The sequence below is a fragment of the Lycium ferocissimum genome, chromosome 6 (genome assembly GCF_029784015.1).
Source record: "Lycium ferocissimum isolate CSIRO_LF1 chromosome 6, AGI_CSIRO_Lferr_CH_V1, whole genome shotgun sequence".
NCBI lineage: Eukaryota > Viridiplantae > Streptophyta > Magnoliopsida > Solanales > Solanaceae > Lycium > Lycium ferocissimum.
This window is the reverse complement of record NC_081347.1, coordinates 65591127-65615296: the sequence shown is the minus strand read 5'-3', so window position 1 is coordinate 65615296 and position 24170 is coordinate 65591127. Positions and strand designations below refer to the sequence as shown.

General features: G+C 37.3%; 1 protein-coding gene across 2 annotated transcripts; it reads left to right on the top strand.

Annotated features, from left to right (window-relative positions):
• Nucleotides 1-666: 666 nt before the first annotated feature.
• On the top strand, nucleotides 667-23553 carry LOC132060078 (histone acetyltransferase HAC1-like). 2 transcript variants are annotated; one of them, XM_059452953.1, is made up of 18 exons: nucleotides 667-835; nucleotides 3176-3493; nucleotides 4682-4796; nucleotides 4913-5192; nucleotides 5297-5806; nucleotides 5909-6457; nucleotides 6607-7727; nucleotides 9163-9459; nucleotides 9634-9912; nucleotides 12323-12451; nucleotides 13045-13245; nucleotides 13330-13472; nucleotides 13577-13889; nucleotides 14555-14694; nucleotides 16367-16445; nucleotides 16545-16937; nucleotides 18291-18508; nucleotides 22886-23553. In XM_059452953.1, exons 2-18 carry the CDS (start codon nucleotides 3303-3305, stop codon nucleotides 22998-23000), a joined length of 5073 nt encoding a protein of 1690 aa, XP_059308936.1. In that variant the 5' UTR covers nucleotides 667-835; nucleotides 3176-3302; the 3' UTR covers nucleotides 23001-23553. The 2 variants fall into 2 exon arrangements, with proteins under 2 accessions (XP_059308936.1, XP_059308937.1); XM_059452954.1 differs by having other exon boundaries at nucleotides 668-835; nucleotides 4913-5183.
• The last annotated feature ends 617 nt before the right edge of the window (nucleotides 23554-24170 follow it).

The window sequence follows — 24170 nt, the reverse complement described above, 5'->3', positions numbered from 1 at the left end:
TTTCTTCAAATCATTCTAGTGGGACAATTAGGGTACCCTTTTTGTAAGATACACTCATTCAAGCTCAAGTCAACTTCTGTTAGTTCAATCGGAAGGCAAGAGTCCAGTCTATCAATCCATTCAAATTATTGGGATACTGGGGCATTTCTACATTGGTTGAGTGCGCAAGGGATTTTCATCTGCTATGCTTTATGCCCTTTGCTTTTCTGGCCAATCCTATTAGATAAGCGACAATTTTTAAAGGTGCAGATCTTGATCTTTTAAACGACCTTAGCTTTTAAGCTATTCTTAGATGGAGCTATGACAGTAACTAAATTTATATTCTTACTAATTTGATTTAACATCAATATTTCAATAGTATCCTGCTTTATTCTGAACCGAAGGCCAACAACCTCTCTACCTTCTTAAGATAGAAGTAAGATATGCATACATACTACCCTCTCCAGACCCACTTGTAAATTATACTAAGCATCTTGTTGTAGCAGTATTTCAATAATATCCTATATTTTTTATTTTTTTTTGGCAAAATGTTTTTATAACATGTGTTATATATATATATATATATATATTTTTTTTTTTTTTGGCAAAATGTTTTTATAACATGCGCTATATCCTAATAAAAATTTCAAAATAGTTTTACTTGTATGTACCACCACCAATGAGACATGAAAAATTAAATTACAATTCTAACCCCAATAGTTCTTCCAAACCCCAACTTTTTCACCTATTCCCTTGTAGAAAGTCCCTATTTGTCTCTCTGTTTCGCGATTTTTCAATTTATCGTCGTCGTTAATTATAATCATCTTCATCATCGCCGATATATATATCGCTAAAGGTTCGATGTTAAAATCAATTTTTTTTCGTCAATTTAAATTGGTACTGAAATTTGGGAAATTCTAGTGATTTTTTTTTTAGGATTTTTTTTAAATTTTTTTGAAATTAAAAATGTAATCGAATGTTTTATGTAGTTAATTTGAGTTCAGCTTTATTTAATTACTCTTAATAGAAATGGTTTGTTCTTCATATATGTTCAAAGTTGATTTTTTGTTTAAAAATTAGGGCTTTTTGTCTGATAGTTTTTTTTTTTTCATATTAAATTTTGGTTAACTTAGTTTTAATTAGCTGAGCTTCTATATAGGTAATTTGAGTTCAGTTTTATTCAATTCCTTTCAATAGAAATGGTTTGTTCTTTCTATAAATGTTCAAAATTGATTTTTTGTTTAAAAATTAGGGCTTTTTATGAATTCAATTAGGAAAGTTATGTTATGGTTGTGTTTTAATTGTTTATTAGTTCATTTGTTAAGTCTGATTATTTTTTAATTCATCTCATATTTGGTTAACATAAGTTTAATTAGCTGAGCTTCTTTTTTCTTTGCATTGTTCCTTTTTATGTGTTCAAAGTTGGTTTTTTGTTTAAAAATTAGCGCTTTTTATGAATTCAATTAGGAAAGTTATGTTTTTGTTGTGTTTAACTGTTTATTTAGTTCATTTGTTAAGTTTGATTATTTTTTATTTCATCTTATATTTGGTTAACATAAGTTTAATTAGCTGAGTCCCCCCCCGCAGCGTTGTTCCTTTTCTTCATGTGTTCAAGGTTGAATTTTGTTTAAAAATTGGTGCTTTTATGTTCTCATTGAATTCAGTTAGGAAAGTTATGTTTTTGTTGTGTTTATTAGTTCATTTATTAAGTCTGATCATTTTTTTTATCATCTTAAATTTGGTTAACATATTCTTAACCAGCTCAGCTACTTTTTTTCGTTTGGTTAAACTAGTTGGTGTCCACTATATGAATGTTTATATGTCCTTTTTGCTATATTAAGGCAATGATCAGAGGATTGATCATTGACTATTGCTACACTAGCTATTGACTTGCCACAATGTTCCTGGTTTACTTGGGTTTGGGGGCGTCTGTACTTTGCGAAGCTCACATTGGCTAACAACAACATACCCAGTTTAATCCCACAAGTGGGGTCTTAGGAGGGTATGATGTAAGCAGACCTTAGCTCTACTGTATCGGGGTAGAGAGACTGTTTCCGATAGACCCTCTGCTCAAAAGAGATGTAACCGACGCAAGAAAGTAGGAAAGAAAAGAGAGATAAAGCTCACATTGGCTGAGCTGTTTAAATTAATTGAATAGTTGTATTCAGCTTGAGTTTTGAGCTGATATTGGGGCTTGCTCAAGCTTGTCCACCAGAGGTTTGGGCTTTATTGAAGCTCATCTCTAGAGAGTTCCCCAGGGAACTCTTGCTTGAGTATATCAACAACAACAAATACCCAACGTAATCCCACAAGCGGGGTCTGGGGAGGGTAGTCTATACGCAGACCTTACCCCTACCTTGGAAGGTAGAGAAGCTGTTTCCGATAGACCCTTGTCTCAAGAAAAAGCATTTCAAAGCAGTTCGAAAGCAAAGAAAATAACAGGAGTGAAGGGGCCGCTTGAGTATATACCTGGTTGATATAAGTGATCATACCATCTTACTTCTTGGATATGGTGAATTGTAAATGTTGATCAAATATGGTTAATGTAATCGTTGTTCATTTATGGTATCAGTGCCTTAGACTGTGCTTTGAACCGCATAGTAATATACTTTTTGTTTTGTTTTTGATAAATGAAAGTTCATTAACAAAATACAAAGTTGGTTTTCACAATTGTGTATTAGTTGTGTCTATGACAATTTAAAAAAAAAAAAAAAAAAAAAAAAAAAAAAAAAGAAAAAAAATACTCATGTCTACGACTCAATCCATGTCATACACAGTCATCTGAATGTAATCTGGCTATATGACCTGTGTATCTCTTTCCCTGGCCCGAAATGGGCAACATGATCACTCATTGTTTTTTATTTGGAGTCAAGTGTAGTATGAATTAGTATTTTTTATTCATTTTATACAATCTTGTTGCTCTTTTCAATAATGTGTAGAGTCTGTTTGGTTAGCGAGGAAGTTAGTTGGAGTCCTTGTCACTGGGAATGTCTTGCTGTTCCTGTGCTTGTCCTGTTTTTCAGATACATGAGAATGGTTTTTGTTATTCTTTTTTCGTTATCAGTTGCATCATGTTGTCGCTACTGATTTTGCTAATTTCCTCTTTCAGATAGCAATTTCTCCTGTATGCATTTAGATAATGTGATAAATTAGACAGATCACCTTTTATTTATCTTTAGTATCATTTCAACTGCAGATTTCACAATATTACCAAAATTGATTGAAAAGCTAATGATGCGTCGGATTCTCAACCATTTGAATGGGTGCTGATAGTCCACTTATGAAGTATACCTTATTTTTATAAAGTTACAAGGAAAAAAAAAATGAATTTCCAGCACATGTCAGGGCAGATTTCAGGGCAGGGTCCAAATCAAAGTGGCACTTCTTTGCCTGGGCTACCCCAGCAGAATGGAAATCCTATTCCTATGCAGATGCAAAATCCAGGTGTCCACCGTACTATGCCCAATATGGAGTCTGAGGTCTTGAAAGCTCGCAAATTTATTTCACGGAAGATGTAAGATATTATATTTCTTGTCTTTTTTCTTTTGATCTAAAAGTCAACAAAGGAAGATATCATTTTTCCTTTCATATAAAAAGGAAGATATGTTATATATCTAGGCGTCCATTAATATTTTCTTTAGGCGATTTATTTCTTCCTTAGTCCTTTTAGGAAGGGATGTGGAGTTGGATGGTGTAGACAGGCTGAGTTGAAGGGCTACTAATGATCAATTTATTAGCATCAGTTTAACACATTTTCTTTGATAACTAAGTCTACTTCAATGCTGAAAGAACCATTGGTGGAGGCCATATGTGAAAATCAGAGGTTGTATACACACATTTTGTGTTCTGTAAGTTATTCCAGTACGAAAATAGTTGAAAAACCAAGTCTTCTGCTAGCATTTCTTTTTTAGGGAGTGCAGAACTTATTTGTTCTTGACATATATGGTCAGACTATATCATATGTTCATCTGCTGGGTCCCTTGCCATTCATTTGCTCCTATAAAGCACCGACTCTTGAAAGCTGCTTCAGTAAGCTACTGTTCTGTTTTGGTGGTGAAGGTTTATAAAAGTATTCAGTTAGGAGTTCTAGAAAGGACTTCAACTTCGAAATACTAGAGTACGTGGTTGATATTTAGAGACAAGAATAGAACTACAGAAGATGATGAAAGAGAGTAGATTGAGGTGTTGTTTAACTATTACAAAAACTTGTGGAGGGGTTTGGTATCTGCTCCTGTTACCAAATATTGATGGCTTTTGGGAGGTTGTAACCCTCTTATATTAAAGAAGTAAATCAATAGTGACCTTACTTATAGTGGGGTACGCCAACCTGGTAGGTGAAATCTTCTGCTCCTGGGGAACACATACCCCTCTATTTCTTTTGCAAACTGTCTGAAAATGTTTCCAGCGTGGTAATTTATGCACTTGAAACTGTCCCTCAGATGAGGATAAACACTTGATAAATGCACAGGGAAATGGTGTGTGAACGTAAAGAGCTGCTTGGGTGCTTTTGACAACTTCAATTCCGTTGTTTAGTGAGCCTATTGGTCCAAAAGGATGCTGTTGTTTTTGCATTGTTCATGATTCTTCTTTCGAACTTCCCAATTATTTGTTAAATCTCTTTTTTATGGAATGATTCTTCCATGTTGTTGCTGAGTTATCTGATGATAGCTGATTCGAACTTTACAACTTTTCTGTCATCCAGCTATGAGTATCTCATGCGGCGGCAGCAGCAGCAAGCCCAGGAGATGCAACCACAGAGGGTTATGGATCTAGTTAAACGCCTGGAGGAGAGCTTGTTCAAGAGTGCTTCAACAAAGGTTTATTGTTGTTTCAGTTTTGTTTATTATATAGTATGACGTGAAAGATTGTGCTATCATGAAAAGTCATTTCTATTCATTTGGTGAATGATGCTTCATCTTTTTCATGCTTTTAGGAGGAGTATATGGATCCATCGACTCTGGAGAGACGATTACTTGCCGTGATTAAACACCTTCCTCGGAATAATCATAACCAACAAATCTCCCACATTAATTCATCCGCCTCCATTGGTACAATGATACCAACTCCAGGCATGCCCCGAAATTTGAATTCGTCCCTTATTGGGACATCATCTGTCGACAGTTCCGTGACTGCCGGAAGTACTATTACATCCTCTGCAGTTAACTCTGGAAGCTTCTTACCGACGACCAATTTCCCCTCTGGCAGTATGCATGGTGTTTCATTTATTTATGCTGAAGATATTACTTTTAGGCAGTATTTGTTTCCAAATTAACAAGGTATTTACTTCACTCTGGTGTAACTGAACTCATCCTTGCAGGCCCCTTGGCAAATGGATATCAGCAGTCTACATCCAATTTCTCGATCAATTCTGGTGGGAACAACCTGGTACCATCCATGGGTGGACAAAGAATAACAAGCCAAATGATTCCCACTCCTGGGTTTAGTAATAGTGATAATTCCAATAATAATATCAGTGCACAATCTTACATCAATTTGGAATCATCTAATGGTGGTGCTGCCTTCTCTGGCGTTGATTCCACAACCGTGTCGCAGCCTCTACAACAAAAGCAGCATATTTCTGGTCAAAACAGCCGTATACTGCATACACTTGGCAGCCATATGGGTGGTGGAATCAGGTCAGGATTGCAGAATAGATCATATGGACAGTCAGCTGCGCCTCTGAATGGGGGGCTTGGAATGATTGGGAACAATTCGCAGCATAATGGTCCTGGAGCCTCAGAGGGCTATACATCAGCGACCATGTATGGAAACTCTCCAAAGTCGTTACCTCAACATTTTGATCCACATCAGCGACCATCAATGCAAGGTGATTCCTCAGCACAACACATACCTTTAAGCTAATTCCTGCAATATGCTACTTTCAATGTTTTGAGTAATTTTTGAAGTATTTCATTGTTTTTGATAACAGGTGATACATATGGTATTAGTAACACTGAAACTTCAGTGTCTGGAAACTTGTATACTCCTGTGTCTTCTGCAGGGACAGTCATCAGTAATCAGAGCTCGAGTGCTGTAGCCATACAGTCCATGTCCAAAATAAACTCCTCTTTGATGAGCAATAAGTCAAACTTGACTGCCTCTCAGCAGATGCCAAATGCAAAGGTTGAACCCATCGATCAATCGGAGAAGATGAAATTTCAGTCCCAGCATTATAAGGGAGATGACCATTTATCTTCTCATCAGCCTCAACAATATCAACAGCAGCCTCAACAATTTCAGCATCAACATCAATTTGCTCAGCATTTATCCCAACAGAAGCTACATAGTCAGCAGCAACAACTTTTGTCAAGGAGCAATGCTTTTGGAGCTCAGCTGCCATCTAATCCTGGTACTCAAGTAAAATCTGAGCCCGAAAATCATGATGAAGCCCTGCACGCTCAGATCTCTGCTGAGAATTTACAGTCCTCTGATATGCAAAATCAGTTTCAACAGAATACCGTTGGAGACCAACCTAAAGGTAATCAGTAGCTTCTCTTATTTAGCCAGCAGCTTGTCTGTCCATTACTTTCTCAATCTTCAGGTCTAATGCAACAATTTGCATCCAAACCAGCTTATTGCTGATTAATGGTTTAAGCCGTCACTCTAACGGAGTTTATTCGGGTGCAGTATTGCAGGGCGAATGGTATCCAAAATCTCAAGATGGGTCTCACATACCAGGTAGATTCTTTGAACCCAATGCACAAGAGGAATTGCGTCAGAGAACTTCCACGCAAGAGGAAGCTCAGCCCAATAATTTATCTACAGAGGGATTTTTGGCCAGTCAATCTGTTGCTAATAGAGCAGTTGAAACCAATAATTCAAGCAGTGCTATGCGCAGATCTGGTAACGTTCCTCGTGAACGTCAGTATCTTAATCAGCAGAGGTGGCTGTTGTTTTTGATTCATGCGCGTCGATGTTCTGCTCCTGAAGGAAAATGTCCCGAAAACAATTGCATACATGCACAAAAACTATTGAGGCATATGGAAAGATGCAGTAAATTTGATTGTCGGTATCCTCGGTGCCCTGAAACAAAGGTTTTAATTAATCATTACAGGCAGTGCAAGACTGAAACCTGTCCCGTTTGCATTCCTGTCAAGAAATTTATGCAGGCACAGCAAAAAGTGTTTGCTCGTCCTGGCTATATTTCTGGTATTGCAAATTCCCTCAATGGTGCTTGTAGAACCTATGATGCTGTTGAAACTGCTTCTAAGTTGACTGGCAAGCTGAGTCCGGCGGCAGTTAAAACTCCAGAAGATTTGCAGCCTTCTCTTAAACGCATGAAGATAGAGCCATCTTCTCAACCTCTCATCTTAAAAACTGAAAATCTTGTGCCAGTTTCGGCCTGTGAGTCTAATATAATCCAAGATGCTCAGCCTGTTGAACAGAATGATGCTGTGGCACTGAAGAGTGAAGTCCCTGAAGTAAAAATGGAAGCTCTTGCAAATGCTGTGCAAGTTAGTCCTGGGAGTACAGATATAGCAAAGGATAATTTGGATGATACATACACTCAAAGGCCTGCTGGTGATTCCCTTGCATCAAGTACTCCAGGTTGTCTTGTGAAGCAGGAAAATGTTAATACTGAGAAGGACATAGATCAGCCTAAACAGGAAAATACATCAGCGCCTTCTGAAAGTACAACTGGATCCAAATCTGGGAAGCCTAAAATAAAGGGTGTCTCGATGATGGAACTTTTCACCCCAGAGCAGGTCCGGGAACACATTAAAGGTCTGAGACAATGGATAGGCCAGGTCAGTAAAATATATTTCGGACGTAGCATTGTTTCGCTCACACTATATTCTTCTACATTTGGGAATTCTGCATTTGGTTGTTAAAGAACTTGTGATTTAAATGAGTGATTTACTTTTCTTTTCCTTTTCTAGGTAAGAACTCGATAACCAATTAGGTAAAAATACGGATGTTCAGTAACCTGCCTTATGAAGAAGTGGCCTGAGTTGCTTAAAGGATTAAATAGAGAACATCTTTTCAGAAATTCATTCTTTTAGCATTTCTACACCTTGACTAAGTATTCTAAGTTTATGAGGGCAGACTGTGAATTTGCATTGAGCTGAAATGATTTTTCCAATGTCAAGAGCGTGCGGTTGCTGTCGTAACTGTTGGTCGGATCATATATAATTTGTTGTATGCACCTGAGGGTGTCGCCTAGTAGTCAATGAATCTGGAAGGGACCATGGAAGACCAGGGTTCAAATCCTAGCAGAAACCAAAAAAATGGCTCCTTTATTTCTGTCTAAGGCTGGGGGACACGGTACTTGTACTGATCGGAGATAGTAGGTACCTGGTAGGTTAGTCGAGGTGCAGGCAAGCTCCCTGATAACACCATTGTTATAATTTTTTTTTTAAAAAAAAATTAAAAGTTTGTTGTCCTCTAGCTGAAGTTGAAAGAAGAACAATGGGTAATCAGTGTTGTCAAAGGCGCGCTTAAGCCCTGAAGCGAGGCTCAAAATATGTTGAGCACTTTGCCTCGCTTAATATGCGTTTCAGTGTTGTCATCAAGGCTCTAAGACATACGTTTCCCGCCAATGAACATTTCCTGAAGAGGCGACACTAAACAATTGATATTTCACTTTATCGTAACTTTTTTTCAATTTCTTTGTCCATTTATTTGTTATTCATGATTGTAATTATTAGTCTTGGAGTAAACATATATATATATATATATGTATGTATGTATGTATGTATGTTTGTGTTATTTCTCCATTTTGCCTTTTTTTATTACAGCCCTCTCTTTATTTCCGCTTTGTGCTTAAAGCCCCAGTGGACCTTAGAGTTTTTTTGCGCTTCTCTCTTTTGATAACACTGGGGGTAACTTGGGTAGTTATGTGTCTCAATTATCTTTCTAGTCAGTAATTGGCTAATAAGATCGTCAGACCTTAGTCGTTGCCAAGGACTATAAGGCTTAACTTAGAGTTGATGGTCATAATGAAGCGCTTTGCTATTTACAGGAAATGTACTATTCTGACTTCATTCATGTAATCCTTCTACCATGTTATGTAGACTTAATTAAACTTTTAACACTCATTTCTTTTTCTAATGATCTTCAGTGCATGTAGTTGGACCAGTGGCTGATTTGTTGCTATAATGGTCTTTATTTTGGTGACTTGTTTGGTTTCATTTCTAATCTGTATGAGTAAACTTTTTCGTTTCTTTCTGTTTTGCTTGACAGAGCAAAGCGAAGGCAGAAAAAAATCAAGCAATGGAGCATTCTATGAGTGAAAATTCTTGTCAGTTATGTGCAGTTGAGAAGCTAACTTTTGAACCTCCACCCATATATTGTACTCCATGTGGTGCTCGTATTAAACGTAATGCGATGTATTATACCATTGGAGCTGGTGATACACGACACTACTTCTGCATTCCATGCTATAATGAGGCCCGTGGAGACACAATCGCTGTTGATGGAACCACCATTCCAAAGGCGAGGATGGAGAAAAAGAGAAATGATGAGGAGACTGAAGAATGGGTATCTGTCTAACTCTTTGCATTTAATTTGCCAAAAATAGTATCTCATTTACTGTAGAAACGGGGATTTTGAAACTTGTATGGTTGATGCTTTTTTTTTTGAATAACATGTTTCTATTATTCTACTTTTAATTTTTATTGGTCTCATTATATAAGAGGTTGCTGCTTTGCGCAGTGGGTGCAATGTGATAGGTGTGAAGCTTGGCAACATCAGATTTGCGCTTTATTTAATGGTAGAAGGAATGATGGTGGGCAAGCAGAATATACATGTCCCAATTGCTACATAGCAGAAGTTGAAAGAGGTGAGCGCAAGCCCTTACCACAAAGCGCTGTTCTTGGAGCAAAAGATCTGCCTCAAACAAAACTCAGTGATCACATTGAGGATCGATTGGTTGAGCGTTTGAAGGAGGAACGGGAAGAAAGAGCAAGGCGTGAAGGAAAAGGTTATGATGAGGTAAGTCAATTGGCTTGACTTACTCCTTAATGTTTTGCAGTATAAAATGATTAATGCATTGAGACTTGATTCCTCTGATAAGTAAACAACAACATATACTACTACTACACTGGGATGATTAATATGAATTCCGACTGATCATGTTTGTCCATTTATATTAATCTCAGTCCAAAATTACATAAAATAAAAATAAAAAGTACTAAAAGTTATCTATATTTTATAATGACATTAAATCTGTGTTGGGGCTAAAAAAGTTCTAGAAAGTATGCCTGAACATTCAATAAAAACTTCATCACTTCATAAAAAATGACTCCTAGAAAGCATAGGATGTAAGGTATACGCACTAACATGGCTAAAACACGTTCACAGCTAATTTATATTGTTTATATAGGTCTTTTTCTTCCAATATGCTCTATCCTTCGCTAAGTTTGCATGGATTCCAAGGAATCGTAGGCCCTTCGAGACTATTTTTCCATGTCATTTTAGGTCTAGCTCGTCCTCTTAAAACACCTTCGCTCACCACAGTTTCAGACTTACTGATCGGTGCATTTGAAGGTCGATGCCTTTACCAATTAATCTCAAGCGACTGTCTCATTTCATCCTTACTAAGCGCTAATAAGTTTTTCCTGCACTTGTTGGCGGATGTGATCACTTTTAGTCTTTTCTAATCTTGTATGGTCGTACATCCATCTTAGTATGTGTATATTTGGAATACTAATTTAATAATTTTGCGGATGTGTTGGGCTTTAACAATTTAACATGCACTTCCTTATAACATTTCTGGGCTTATAACCGTTCTATAGAACTTACCTTTAACTTTCGTAAGCATCCTTATCACGTAACACTCAGGTAGAACTTCTCCATTTCAACCACGGAGGGCAGTTGGATTGTATAAAAATTAATGGGTGAAAATCATTTACGCGCCCCAACTATGCTTTAAAAATCAAATACCCCCCTCAACTTTGAACAATAGATATTCTCCCCCCTTTATCCTAGTTGACTTTTTTAAATGTCTATTTTACCCTTACATTATAACTTTTGTCTTATTTTTTTACTTCTTTAAAATCATGATATTTTTAAATTTCTTAATTTATGTAACATATTGCTTATTAAAAATAAATATTTTCTACTAGGAGAAAGAAAAAAGTGAGAAATACTAATTGAGTATATATGTTAATGATGTTCTTAATAAAATAAATTAGCAGAATAAATAAATAAAAAAAATTATTTAAAATAATCAAAACTTTAATATTTATTTATACAAGTGAAAAATAACAGGTCATAATAACTTTATAAATATATATCTATGCAGTTAATGCAAAAACAATTAAAAACATAGGCATATTTTTAAAAATGATTTATTTATACTGTAAATGAATTTTATTATAATCTAAGAAATATTCCACTAGTGACAACCAAAACTTGTTTACTTATATGAATAATAGAGAATAAGAGAGAAGTGAAACTTTTTTTTTTTTGGGTTTCCCATCCGGTGTTTGGTATCCACATTGGGGCCCGACTAAATCCGGATTTGTGCCGGGTAGTCCCACATTGGGGGGCAAAGCACTCCCTAACAATGGTGACTTCGTACCCAAGGGGGCTCGAACTCGAGACCTCTTGGTTAAGGATGGAGTAGTACCATGCATATATACACACATGCATATACATACATATATACATACTTACTGTATATGATATTGAAATAATAATCACAAAAAATAGCATTAGATTTTGTTACAAATTGATAAAAGTTTATTCTACTTATAATGTTAATGAACTTAAATAAAAATTTATAAATACCTAGATTAAATAAATAAATATCATATAGTATAATATAAAAATGTATTACGTTTACCTATCAAAAAAAAAAATGTATTACATAAATGGTGGATTGAAAAAAGCAAGGGTGAAATAGTCATTGTATTGGATTAAGGGGGAAAATGTCTATTGTTCAAAGTTGAGGGGGGAGTTTGATTTTTAAAGCAAAGTTGGGGGGTGAAATGATTTTCACCCATTGATCCAGACATCCACAAATCAAGGTCTGCTCTTTCTGTGGATGCTGCATTTGTTACTTTAATTGTTGTTATACTCCAGAATATTGATTAGGGCCAGTCTTCCAGAGGGAAAAAAAATTTAGAAATTAAAGTTGTAGGGTTCTGATCTGCAGCTATAAGTGTCTGGATATATGCTTGGAAGTGAATTTTGCATTTCTCTATAGCTTATGGAGTTTGAGCTATTAGTGAATAAGTCAACTGTCGTCAGACTTTTTTCCGGTCAAACTTCTTTCCCCTTGGGAAAATATCATCTTTAGTTTGTTCTAACTTCTGTTTCTGCATTTAGTATTTGGTAGTGGTGTAAACAAGTTCACTTGTGCCGTCCTAATTTTGCTCCTACTTATATTCGTTTGCAGGTTCCTGGAGTGGAAGGACTTGTTGTAAGAGTTGTGTCATCAGTAGACAAAAAGTTAGAAGTGAAACCACGGTTTCTTGATATATTTCAGGAAGAGAACTATCCGCTGGAGTTCTCGTATAAATCAAAGGTACCTTCATGCGTAATCATGCTCATGAATGTCAATTTGGGTTAAATAATTTGAATGAATGTTGCATATGTTATTTAGTTATTACAAGACATTTTTTATGTTAGATCTAGAACTTTCCCAGTCACGTCATAGAAGTTGTATGGGAGCATGGTCCTTGTTTCATTAAATAATTACAAGAAAAAATTCTTGATATATGGAGATAAGGGCTGGTGTGCCATTAGAGAAAAGATTTTCACACGGAAAGGTGATGGCTTCATGGTCCTGTCTATCCATATTCATTTGTTTCATCTTCCATGACCCGAAATATTGTCCCAAAAGTTCCCTCCGGATCTCGAATAGCCTTCTATTTTTTTATTTCCTCGATTGTCCATTGCGAAGAAGGTGTTCTTTGGGGGACATTTGACATCCATGAAACTTTGGAACATAATTTGATCGTGGGAGGCCAATTTTCGAAGGATTAGTATTTACTGAATCATGGACGGTAGTGTCCAGACATTGTCGTGTCTCAATATGTTTAAGTCTGGCATTATCCTCAGATAGGAGTCTTGTTGTTTTCTGTTTTGAGTTATGGACTGAAAAGTTGCATTCTTCAGGTGTTATTGTTATTTCAGAGAATTGAAGGTGTGGAAGTGTGCCTCTTTGGCATGTATGTTCAGGAATTTGGATCTGAATGCGCACAGCCAAATCATCGCCGTGTTTATCTCTCGTATCTAGATTCTGTTAAATATTTCAGGCCAGAGATCAGAGCAGTTTCTGGAGAGGCTCTCCGCACATTTGTGTACCATGAAATTTTGGTAATCTTTCTTCCCGTCAATTCCAATTGCTGATTCTAGATATTTGTTATTGGTTTGTATATTAATATATTTGATTCCACTCAGATTGGATATCTAGATTATTGCAAAAAGCGTGGTTTCACGAGTTGTTATATTTGGGCTTGTCCTCCATTGAAGGGTGAAGATTATATATTATATTGCCATCCCGAAATTCAGAAGACCCCAAAATCTGACAAACTCAGGGAGTGGTGAGCTTAATAATTTGCTTTCATATAGATTATCTACTGCGGTATAGAAGGTGTATTTTCTCATGTTTGTTACATTAATTAAACTAGTGTTTTTCATATTTCAGGTATTTATCAATGTTAAGAAAAGCTAAGAAAGAAAAGATAGTTGCTGAGCTCACTAATTTATATGACCATTTCTTTATATCCTCGGGCGAATGTAAAGCTAAAGTTACTGCAGCTCGCCTGCCTTATTTTGATGGGGACTATTGGCCTGGTGCTGCAGAGGACATGATTTACCAACTACAGCAGGAAGAGGATGGGAGAAAGCAGCATAAGAGGGGCATTATAAAGAAGAACATGACAAAAAGATCTCTAAAAGCATCTGGTCAATCTGATCTTTCTGGGAATGCATCTAAGGATGTGCTTCTAATGCACAAAGTAATTTTGATTGCTAAACATCTGCGTTTACTCGTTGTCCTTCTACTTTCTCTATATTGGTTATTTGGTTGATTTATTTGCTGTTAATATGGAGTTGTGGTTTGCAACTTCCAAGAAATTAAAGTGTGATTAAGTACTGTGCTTTAGAGTGAAGTTTGCACTCGTTTCTGTACCCAAACGTGTAGCCTAACGGTTGATGCAGCGGCTGAAAACCATGGGAGACCAGAATTCAAACCTTAGCAGTGACAAAAAAGTTAGGTGATTTCTTCCTATCTGCGTCTAAGCCTTGATGGGGAGAGTTAAGCGGTGCCTGTGCTGGTGGGAGGTAGCAGGCACGCGATGGAGTAGTTGAGCATGCACAAAAGTTGGCCTGGACACCACCTTTATTAGAAAAAGATTTGTTGCGCTTAACTCTCCCTTGGTGGGGAGAGTTAAGCGGCGTCTGTGCTGGTGGGAGGTAGCAGGCACGCGATGGAGTAGTTGAGCATGCACAAAAGTTGGCCAGGACACCACTTTTATTAGAAAAAGAATTGTTGCACTTGTTTGTCATCGTCTTTGTTTCTGTTTTGCTTTATTTTCCATTCTTCGTTATGAAAGTTGATTGTACTGCTAGTCTCATTGATCTGCACTTTTAACTCTGTCCATTTTCTTTTAATTGGCCACAGCTTGGTGAAACAATTTCTCCAATGAAGGAGGATTTTATTATGGTTCATTTACAGCATGCATGCACCCATTGTTGCGTTCTAATGGTTTCTGGAAATCGTTGGGAGTGCAAGCTATGCAAGAACTTTCAGCTCTGTGACAAGTATGGATCTCATCTCTCTATATGCTTAGAGTTGTAAAAGTTTTATGGTTGTTACAGAATCATGCTTGTTGCAACTTGAATGTGGATTGGTAAAAACTTTTCTCATCTGTAGAAAATGTATTGTTTTTGTTTTTCCTCTACACATGCAGAATGAATATAAGTCTTAGTTTATTGCCAAGTCCTTCTTGAAAGGGATATAAATGAGAGCTAGTGCCAGCAACACCAACTGTTTGTTTATGAATTTATTTATTTTATGCTATCTCAGAGGCAACCAGAGTGTCCATATGAAGAAAGGTATCAGTATCATGTTCAAAGCAGAAAAGAAACATAAACGAAGACAGAGGCTTTAACTTCTTTAAAACAACTAGTTTTGTCCTGTCATTCCTCTGTTAGGCATTCCCAGAGCGTATATGTCTTATCATCTATGAGGCTTGGACTTCTACTCTTTGCAGTACAAGTCCTCACGAAATGACACACCTCCACTTTCTCATCATTGGTGTGTTTCACCGGGATTCATGAGTTCGAAAATGTAGTGTCATTTGGTGGTTGTAGTGCCATTTGCCGATTTGGGAGCATGTTGTCTTTTGTAAGCTAGAAACCTGACCGGTTGGACTGAGCTGATTGTCCATTTCAGGATTCAAAGAGAGTGCAATAGAAAATATGTTTTAGCAGATCCATTGAAGGAATTCAATAGATCCCCTTCTCAACAATCCATCTTCCTGGCAGAGAAACAAAGAATCCCCCTTGGTGTTGGGGGGTTGCTGTCTAAGTCGGAGAACTTTATGGACCAGTTTTTGGTTGTGGTAGGGACACCCTATATTTACTGATTGACGTGTCTAAAAGTTTTTTTGCTGAGAAGGTAGAGAATATAGGATAGAGTCTTTTCCAACTGAGCATCTTAACAATCCATATTCCTGGCAGAGAAACAAAGAATCCCCCTTGGTGTTGGGGGTTTGCTGTCTAGGTGTGAGAACTTTATGGACCAATTTTTGGTTGTGGTAGGGACACCCTATATTTACTGATTGACGTGTCTAAAAGTTTTTTTGCTGAGAAGGTAGAGAATATAGGATAGAGTCTTTTCCAACTGAGCATCTCAACAATCCATCTTCCTGGCAGAGAAACAAAGAATCCCCCTGGGTGTTGGGGGGTTGCTGTCTAGGTGTGAGAACTTTATGGACCAATTTTTGGTTGTGGTAGGGACACCCTATATTTACTGATTGACGTGTCTGAAAGTTTTTTTGCTGAGAAGGTAGAGAATATAGGATAGAGTCTTTTCCAACTGAGCATCTTTAAAGACCCAAATATATTTGACTTGTTCCATGAAAAGTGTATCATGTGAAGAAGCTCAGTTTTTTGCTGCACCCTGTCTATGTTAGGTTTTAGTTCATATGGGTTGCGAGTCTTTAGATTATGTGTTTTTTTTTTTTAATAGCTGACAGAGAGATTGCATAGTGATTAGTCTAAAAAAAAAAAAGAGATTGCATAGTGATGAATAAATTAACGTTGAGAATCTTTAGGGACAAAGGAAAAGAAAGGATGCAGTTACATTATGTTTTGCTAAATTCTTTCTGATGTATGAAATATTCATAAAGAGATACTATTTTGAGAGTGAGAGTTTCATATTCCCTAGTGTTTTTCTTTGTAACATTTGTCTGTATTGGTACTGTTTCAGGTGCTATGAAATTGAGCAAAAACTTGAAGATAGAGAAAGACATCCTATTAATCAAAAGGACAAGCACCCACTTTATCCAGTAAGTATTCCCCCCCCCCCCTCCCCCTACCTCTTTCCCCCCAAACAGTTGGAATGGGTATTGGGTTCCATGATTAAGAAATTCGATGAAATTTTCCAGAGTGAAATCAAGGAGGTACCTCATGACACCGAGGATGAAGATGAAATACTCGAGAGTGAGTTTTTTGATACAAGACAGGCATTTTTGAGCCTTTGTCAGGGAAATCATTACCAATATGATACCCTGAGGCGTGCTAAACATTCCTCAATGATGGTCCTTTACCACCTTCATAATCCCACTGCACCAGCATTCGTGACGACGTGCAACATTTGTCACCTTGATATAGAAGCTGGTCAAGGTTGGCGATGTGAAGTTTGTGCAGATTATGATGTGTGCAACGCTTGTTATCAAAAAGATGGTGGAGTTGATCATCCTCATAAGTTGACTAATCATCCATCCTTGGCCGAGCGTGATGCACAGAATAAAGAAGCTAGGCAACTACGAGTTTTGCAGGTAAGCATTTTCGTTGGCCCTTAATGTAATTTGTGGTTTTGTGCTGCTTCCTATGTTTAGTCAATGAAGTCCTCTGTTGCAACTTTTGGGTCAGTTCTAGATCCTTGTACCTACCACATTGTGTTCTTCCGAAGCTTTTTCATCCTCTTTGAATCACCATATATTATTCCTAGTCCACTAGCTTCGATTTTGTAGTTCTCTCGCTGTGTTTGATTCACTGTAGGTAACATTTTTCAACTACTCATAATAAGCTATTATATAGCTAAATCGTGGTGTATCACATTGTGCGCAAGCTGTCACGGACACCACCGTCATTTAAAAAATATCTTGGGGTATCACACCTTTAAGGTTGAAGTTTGCACTAAATGCTACTCCTTTCTTTGTTCAAAAAATTCCTACAACCATTCCCCAGAAATTATTTTTTCTGGACAAAAAAATATTCTTCCATTAATAACATGCCAAGATGGTGTCAAAAGTATGAACATTTTAGCGATGTTGCTCGATGCCAACCACCTGTCAAATTATCCCAATTATCTATGCAACAGGAAATTATTTCCTTACATTAAAAGTTGTAATGAAAAAGCAAAAATGATCTTGTATTTTTCTTATGTATATCTCGATATTTTTGTAATATTATCCTATTTCCACCAAATAGCCCAAAAAGGATATTATAGTCTAATTCTCCAAGTTGCTCTTTCGATGAGTAAAGATAATTTTATTCAAGGATATTATAGTCTAATTCTCCAAGTTGCTCTTTCGATGAGTAAAGATAATTTTATTCAATATGTAAAAGAAATGGATCGTGGGACTAAATCCCTAAAAGCTAGCTCTTAAGGCTGAGGATTGCCAATGATCATACAAGGAAATCAAATCCCATTTCTCATAACTGATGTGGGACAACTTCTATTCATTGACCTTTTCTTTGAGTGGTGATAATTGTTTCATTCATTTTCCTTGAAAATGCTGAATAACGTGAATACAAAGTCTCATTTGTGATGCGAATTTGCAAATTTTCAAAACAGGTCTGTCTTTTGAAAGCTTTTTTGTTGTTACAAGATTAGAGCTATCCTAGCATTTTATCTTTTGCAAAAACCTCTTTTTTATTTTTTTATTTTTTTTAGAACTTTTTCCAAAAGCTCCTTAAGAAGTTCTTCATCGAACATCTGTGAGTTCATGTGAAACAGAGAAGTATTAGATTCTGTTCTCCATCCTAACAGAAAAGATAAGACGAGTATAGATTGTTCTGTTTACATATAAATGAAATTCTTTTAGCCCAATTATATTTTCTTTCATTTTATTGAAAATATATACTAGACGTGAGATCTGACATGATTTCTTTCTTTAACTCTACAGCTAAGGAAGATGCTTGACCTTCTGGTGCATGCTTCTCAGTGCCGCTTTTCCCATTGTCAATATCCAAACTGTCGCAAAGTTAAGGGCCTTTTCCGCCATGGTATACAATGTAAAATACGAGTTTCAGGAGGTTGTGTTCTCTGTAAGAGGATGTGGTATCTCCTTCAGCTGCATGCTCGTGCATGCAAGGAATCTGAATGCAGTGTTCCCCGTTGCAGGTTTGTTGGCTAATGCTTCCTTAGATGTTTGTATTCTGTTAGAATTTTAATGTATATAGTGTCTCACATGAAAAAGGAGTATTATGTATTGTGTAGAATATAACTATAAATAGCGCGCAGTGTAATAATGTAGATACGTATCTTGACAATATTTCCGTCTTTACTTCTCACATGGTATCACAGCCTTGGTGAGAGAACATCGCTTTGTAAAAATACCAGCGCCTTCCGGGAAAGAGAATCTCGGTCACCGTGCAATTTTGGGGTGACCTAAGTGGCTGTCCGCGTCAATACCACATGTTGCCATTGTTTTTTGAAAACTGTTAATACCACAACGCTAGGAAAGCTCGGGCGAGCAAAGCCCATTTAGCTCCTCCGGCACCTGACACCTCACTGTCTCACGCACTCTCTCTCCGGCGGCCCGTCTGATACACGCGCCTAGCGCGTGACGAGCTTTCCGACGACTTCAGCTTCTGGTTCTTGGTTCTTGGGGTGCGCCTGGTGATTCCAACCTAAACCCTCCTTTTCTCGAGACCAGATTTACAGATCTGGTCCTTTTTCAGTTTGGGGCAGCCTTCTTCGTTATATTGTGTGATTATTTGCTTAGCACTCTCTTCAATCCAACCTTGTCTCTCAAATTTGATGCTTTTAGTTCCAAAAGTATTGGAGCTGGAAATTCAGGTGTTACGGTTACTTCGCAACCCTGAATGTGAAGTTCAAACTATTTAGCTTGGGCTTCCGCGGTTGAGTGGTGGTGCGGGATCAAGCATAACCAAGAAGGCAGGCTAATGAGGTAGATGAGAAGGCCTGAGCACATGGGGAGAAGGTTGACACTCAATTATGTAGTAGTCTTCTGTGGCGATCTATTGATTCCAAGTTGATGTCCTTTGTTACGTCCATTCTAGACATGTTAGTCAGTTTGGGAAAAGCTCGCAGTTTATACATTAATGACATATCTCGTTTTGAGATGTGATGCTTCGGATGACAAACTTAAAGAACGAGAAATTGGATATGTCTACTTACTTGGGATAGGATATCTTTGAGTTCTTAACCATATCGACTTTTGAGGAATCTGTAGTTACTTCTACGTCTCCGACCATATTATAACCACTCCTGACTTGTCATCTTTGTTTGCGTCCAGCGTCAGGCCTAGATGATTCATGTCCTATGTCAAAACCTACACCTACCGCGAACTTGTCTCCTCCTGTCAATCGATTGCACTTCAAAAAAGTATACGATCCACTCGAAATACTAACCCCCATTATATCTTCTTAAGTTATCATCGTCTGTCATTGCCCCTTATGCCTTTGTATCATCTTTGTCATCTGTTTTCATCCCTTAGTGTACATGTGAAGCACTTTCTCATCCAAGATAGCGACAGACTATAATTGACGAGATGCCTACTTTACATGTGAGTGGTACCAGTGTTTTGGACGGCGCGCGGCGACTAAAGGCGACAAGGGCCTGCCTCGCCTTAAGGCGCGGCGCGCGGCGAGGCGCTCGCCTTTTTGAAGTGCGGCGCCAATAAATACCAAAAAATTAAAATATTTAATTGCATATGTAAATAATCAAAATCTCACTAGCAATAACATATTAGCAAATATTTCAATTCAAAATTCCATAATTCCAACCTATGTCTTTTTTGCTAGCGTCCGACGATTCCATTGAATTTGAACCTACTGTTTATAACTGTGTAACAAAATTTAAACAATTATTGAACAGAAAAAATAGGAGCAAAACAACCAATGCCTCACTGGTCCAAACAGAGAAAAAAAAAAAACAGAGGAAGAAACAGAGGAGAAAAAAAACAGAGCAATTAACAGAGGTGAAAAAAACTGAGGGTAAAAAAACAGAGGAGAAAAACCAGAAAACGAAGAAGAGAATAGAATCAGTCAAAAAAAAAAAAACCAGAGGTGGCCGGAAATAGGGCAGTTGTCGCCGGAAAAAAAGAAGAAGAAAGAAGAAGAACAGATGAAGAAGCAGAAGTCGAAAATACAGGAGGAAGAAAGAAGAAGAACTGACGAAAAAGAAGAAGGAGAAAGAGACATACCTGAAACCTTGAAGGAGAAGAGAGGAGGAGGCAAATAAAAAACCCTAGCTGCTATTTTTATTTAGTCCTCCACTTCATTTAAGTCCTCCACTTTTTTTAATTGTTTTTTTTTTAAAACCCTAGCTGCTCGCCTCGCCATTTATTCTCGCCTCGCCATGGCGCCATCCTCGCCTTTCTCGCCATTGGCGCGCCTTTTGAAGGTCTGCTCGCCATGGCCATGAAAGGCGCAGCAGCCGGCGAGAAGGCGCTCGCCTTTAATAACACTGAGTGGTACTTAGGAGTTTGTTTCTCTTCCTTCGGGTAAAACCTACTGTCAGTCTTTGGGTTTATGCAGCCAAAGTTGGTCCCGACGACCAAATTGATTGGCTGAAGGCCCGCCTTGTTCCCAAGGGATATGTGCGGATATTTGAGCTTGACTACAATGATACTTCCGTGTCTAAAATAGCATGTGTTCGTTTTTTCTATCCATGGTTGTTGTCTTCCATTGGCCTCTTTATCAGTTTGGACATTAAGAGTGTTTTTCTCCATGGTGGCCTTGAGGATAAAATTTATATAGAGAAACCACCTGGTTTTCTCTCTCATGGGGAGTCTAGTAGCCTTGTATGCTGATTGCACCGGTCACTCTATGGTCTGAAACAGTCTCCTCGAGCCAGTTTTGGGAAGTTCAGTACTGTAATTCCGGAGTTTAATATGACTCGTAGTAAAGTTGATCACTTTGTGTTATATCGACATCTTGAGGAGACATGAATGACATAATCTAGACACCATTGACACTCTTATGGATCCGAATGCTAAATTTCTGCCAGGACAGGGGGCTACTCAGTGATCTTGGAAGATATAGGTAGGTGGTTAGTAAGTTAAATTATCCCTCTGTGATTAGACCTGACATTTCTTTTCATTTGAGTGTTATAGTCGGTTTATGGATTTTCCCTATAAAAGATATTGGGATGCAGTTATCCACATTCTGCTAGGCCACGAGCAGATCGTTAGATATAGAGATGTTGATTGGGCAGGATCACGTTCTGATAGGCGTTCTGAGTCTGGATATTGTGTTTTAATAGCAGGTAATTTGTGTCTTGAAAGAGTGAGAAACAGAATGTGTTGCTCGATCTAGTGTAGAAGCAGAATAGCAAGCAATGGTAATAGCAACTTGTGAGTTAGTTTGGATCAAACAATTGTTTCGAGAATTAAACTTTGTCGAAATCCAGCGGCCCTTGATATTGCGTCGAATCTGGTATTTCATGAGGAATAAGGGGTCGTATGGTTGCTGGTTAGAGTTATGCACGTATTAGTAATTTAGGGATTAGTGATGGAGGGATTAGTTATTTCATCTTCTACCTTGCATAAAATAATACATAGATTTCCTCATAACTTTTACATGTATTAGTTATGCAGAAAAGAAAAGTATGAATCAAACATTGTATTAGCAATGCTATGTTTTATGTGGAAAAGAGAAAAAACCAACCAAACAGTGTATAGCTTACGCTAGAATCTATGCTGAGATTATTTCTTTACGATTTGGCAACCAAACAATGTAGAAAGTTATGCTAGTTTTGATACATGGATAACTCCTCTCGAACCGGTAACCAAACGACCCTAAGCACATTGAGATTAACTGTCACTTTAGAAGAGAAAGACACTTTCAGGAGATTTTGTTATCACAATTTGTGAAGTCAAATGGTCTGTTTGCAGCTATTTTCACCAATTCACTCACTGGACCTCGTATTAGTTACATCCGTAACAAGCTCGGTACATGACTTATATGCACCAACTTGAGGGGTTGTGTTAGAATATTAATGTATATAGTGTCCGACATAGAAAATGATTATTATGTACTCTGTGGAATATAAATATAAATATGGCTCAGTGGAATAATGTAGATACACATTTAATAATATTTCCCGTCTTTACTTCTCACATAATCAATCACTTGTAATTGATAAAGTTATTATAATTAAATATATCAATGATTAGCCAATGCTATTATTTTCTGCTATTAGCAGTACCAGCCACGAGTAGTAATCAATCTGAATCAATCAAACTTTGATTCAACCCAATTTAATTTGGGTTTGGCTACATGAATCCTTTTTATCCATCTCGTTCTATTCTTCTGAGGATTAATCTTATTAGTTATTGATCATGTTATATGCTTTGCATAGGTCAAATAGGCAGGATTTTAGTGATTGAATTAGCAAAAAAATTTCATAAAATGCAATCACATTTTCTCCCTCTCCGACTCTCCTCTCTCCTTTTTCGCAGTTCTCACTTTTGAATTTCAGCTATATTGAAGTATTGACATAAAATATTTTATCTTTTTACCCTTTGTACAGAGATTTGAAAGAACATCTGCGGAGAATGCAGCAGCAGTCTGATTCTCGGCGGAGGGCTGCTGTCATGGAGATGATGAGGCAGCGCGCAGCAGAGGTTGCGAGTGGTTCTGGTTGAAGATATTGTACATACTGCAATAGGCATGGTGCTGAAGTGTTATTGGAGGTAGGACTATGGACGTGAGGAAGCGTTGGACATACAAATGCAAACAGGGCGTATTCATACCTAAAAAGACGCTCTCCCATGGCAAAAGAAATTGACCAGATGTCTGGTTGACTGTCACTCTAATGAGTCCTTCAGTGACAAATCTTTGGATTACCTCTATAATGAAGGTTAATCCAAGCTGCTCTTGACGACAGTTCCCTGGGAGTATAGAATGCCAACGAGCGTCGGCTGCCCGTGAGACATAGGTGATTCTTTGATTTCATTCTACCAAAAGTAGCCATCATTTGATGGCAGATGTAAATAGCTTTCCTTATTTAACTTAAGCTTGCAGCGTGGAGGGAGGAAGAACTAGCTTTTTTGTGTAGTGAAATTGTTTTATTCCGGTCTTACTCCATTGAGTTCTCAAACTGGATTTTGGTTCTGTGGATGTTTCTCTTATTTAAAGATGCAAGAGTTAAAAGTAGCAACTTACTATTGCTTCTTTTTTGGAAGCAGAAAATGTCCACTACGTGTTTTCCTTTCAAGAAACAACCATAATTCCTCCTCAGCTTGACCGACAAAATTCGATTTTGATTGATATAAAGCCAAAGCTTTTAAAAGATATCTAGTTTAACTTCAGATGAGTGTCTTGTGGAGTTCTTGCTGAAGAAAAACCTTTAGCAAGATTGTATGTTAGAACTTAGAAGTACAAAAACAGCTCTTGTTACTTTGTCTACTTAATTCTCAAAAGTATTAATTACAGAATATATTTGGCCGTACTAGGAGCAATCAAGAGAGGAGGATATTTCAAAATGTTCACAAACGAATTACGTAGTACTCCCTCTATTCAATTTACTTGTCCACTGTATTACAAGTTATTACTTGTTACTTTTAGCATATCAAGAGAAAAATATATATTTTTAGTCATATTTTACTCATAGCATCAGTTACTTATTCCTCAAATCCTTTCCCTAAAACTAAATATTAATTAATATGGATATTGTGGTAAGATATCCATATCAATTATTGTTTCTTAAAGAATATGCGAAATTCAAACTAGACAAATAAAAGTGAACGGATGGAGTATTTAACATTCTTCCTCGATGAACTATAATCAAATGATCACAATAATTTATAATCCTA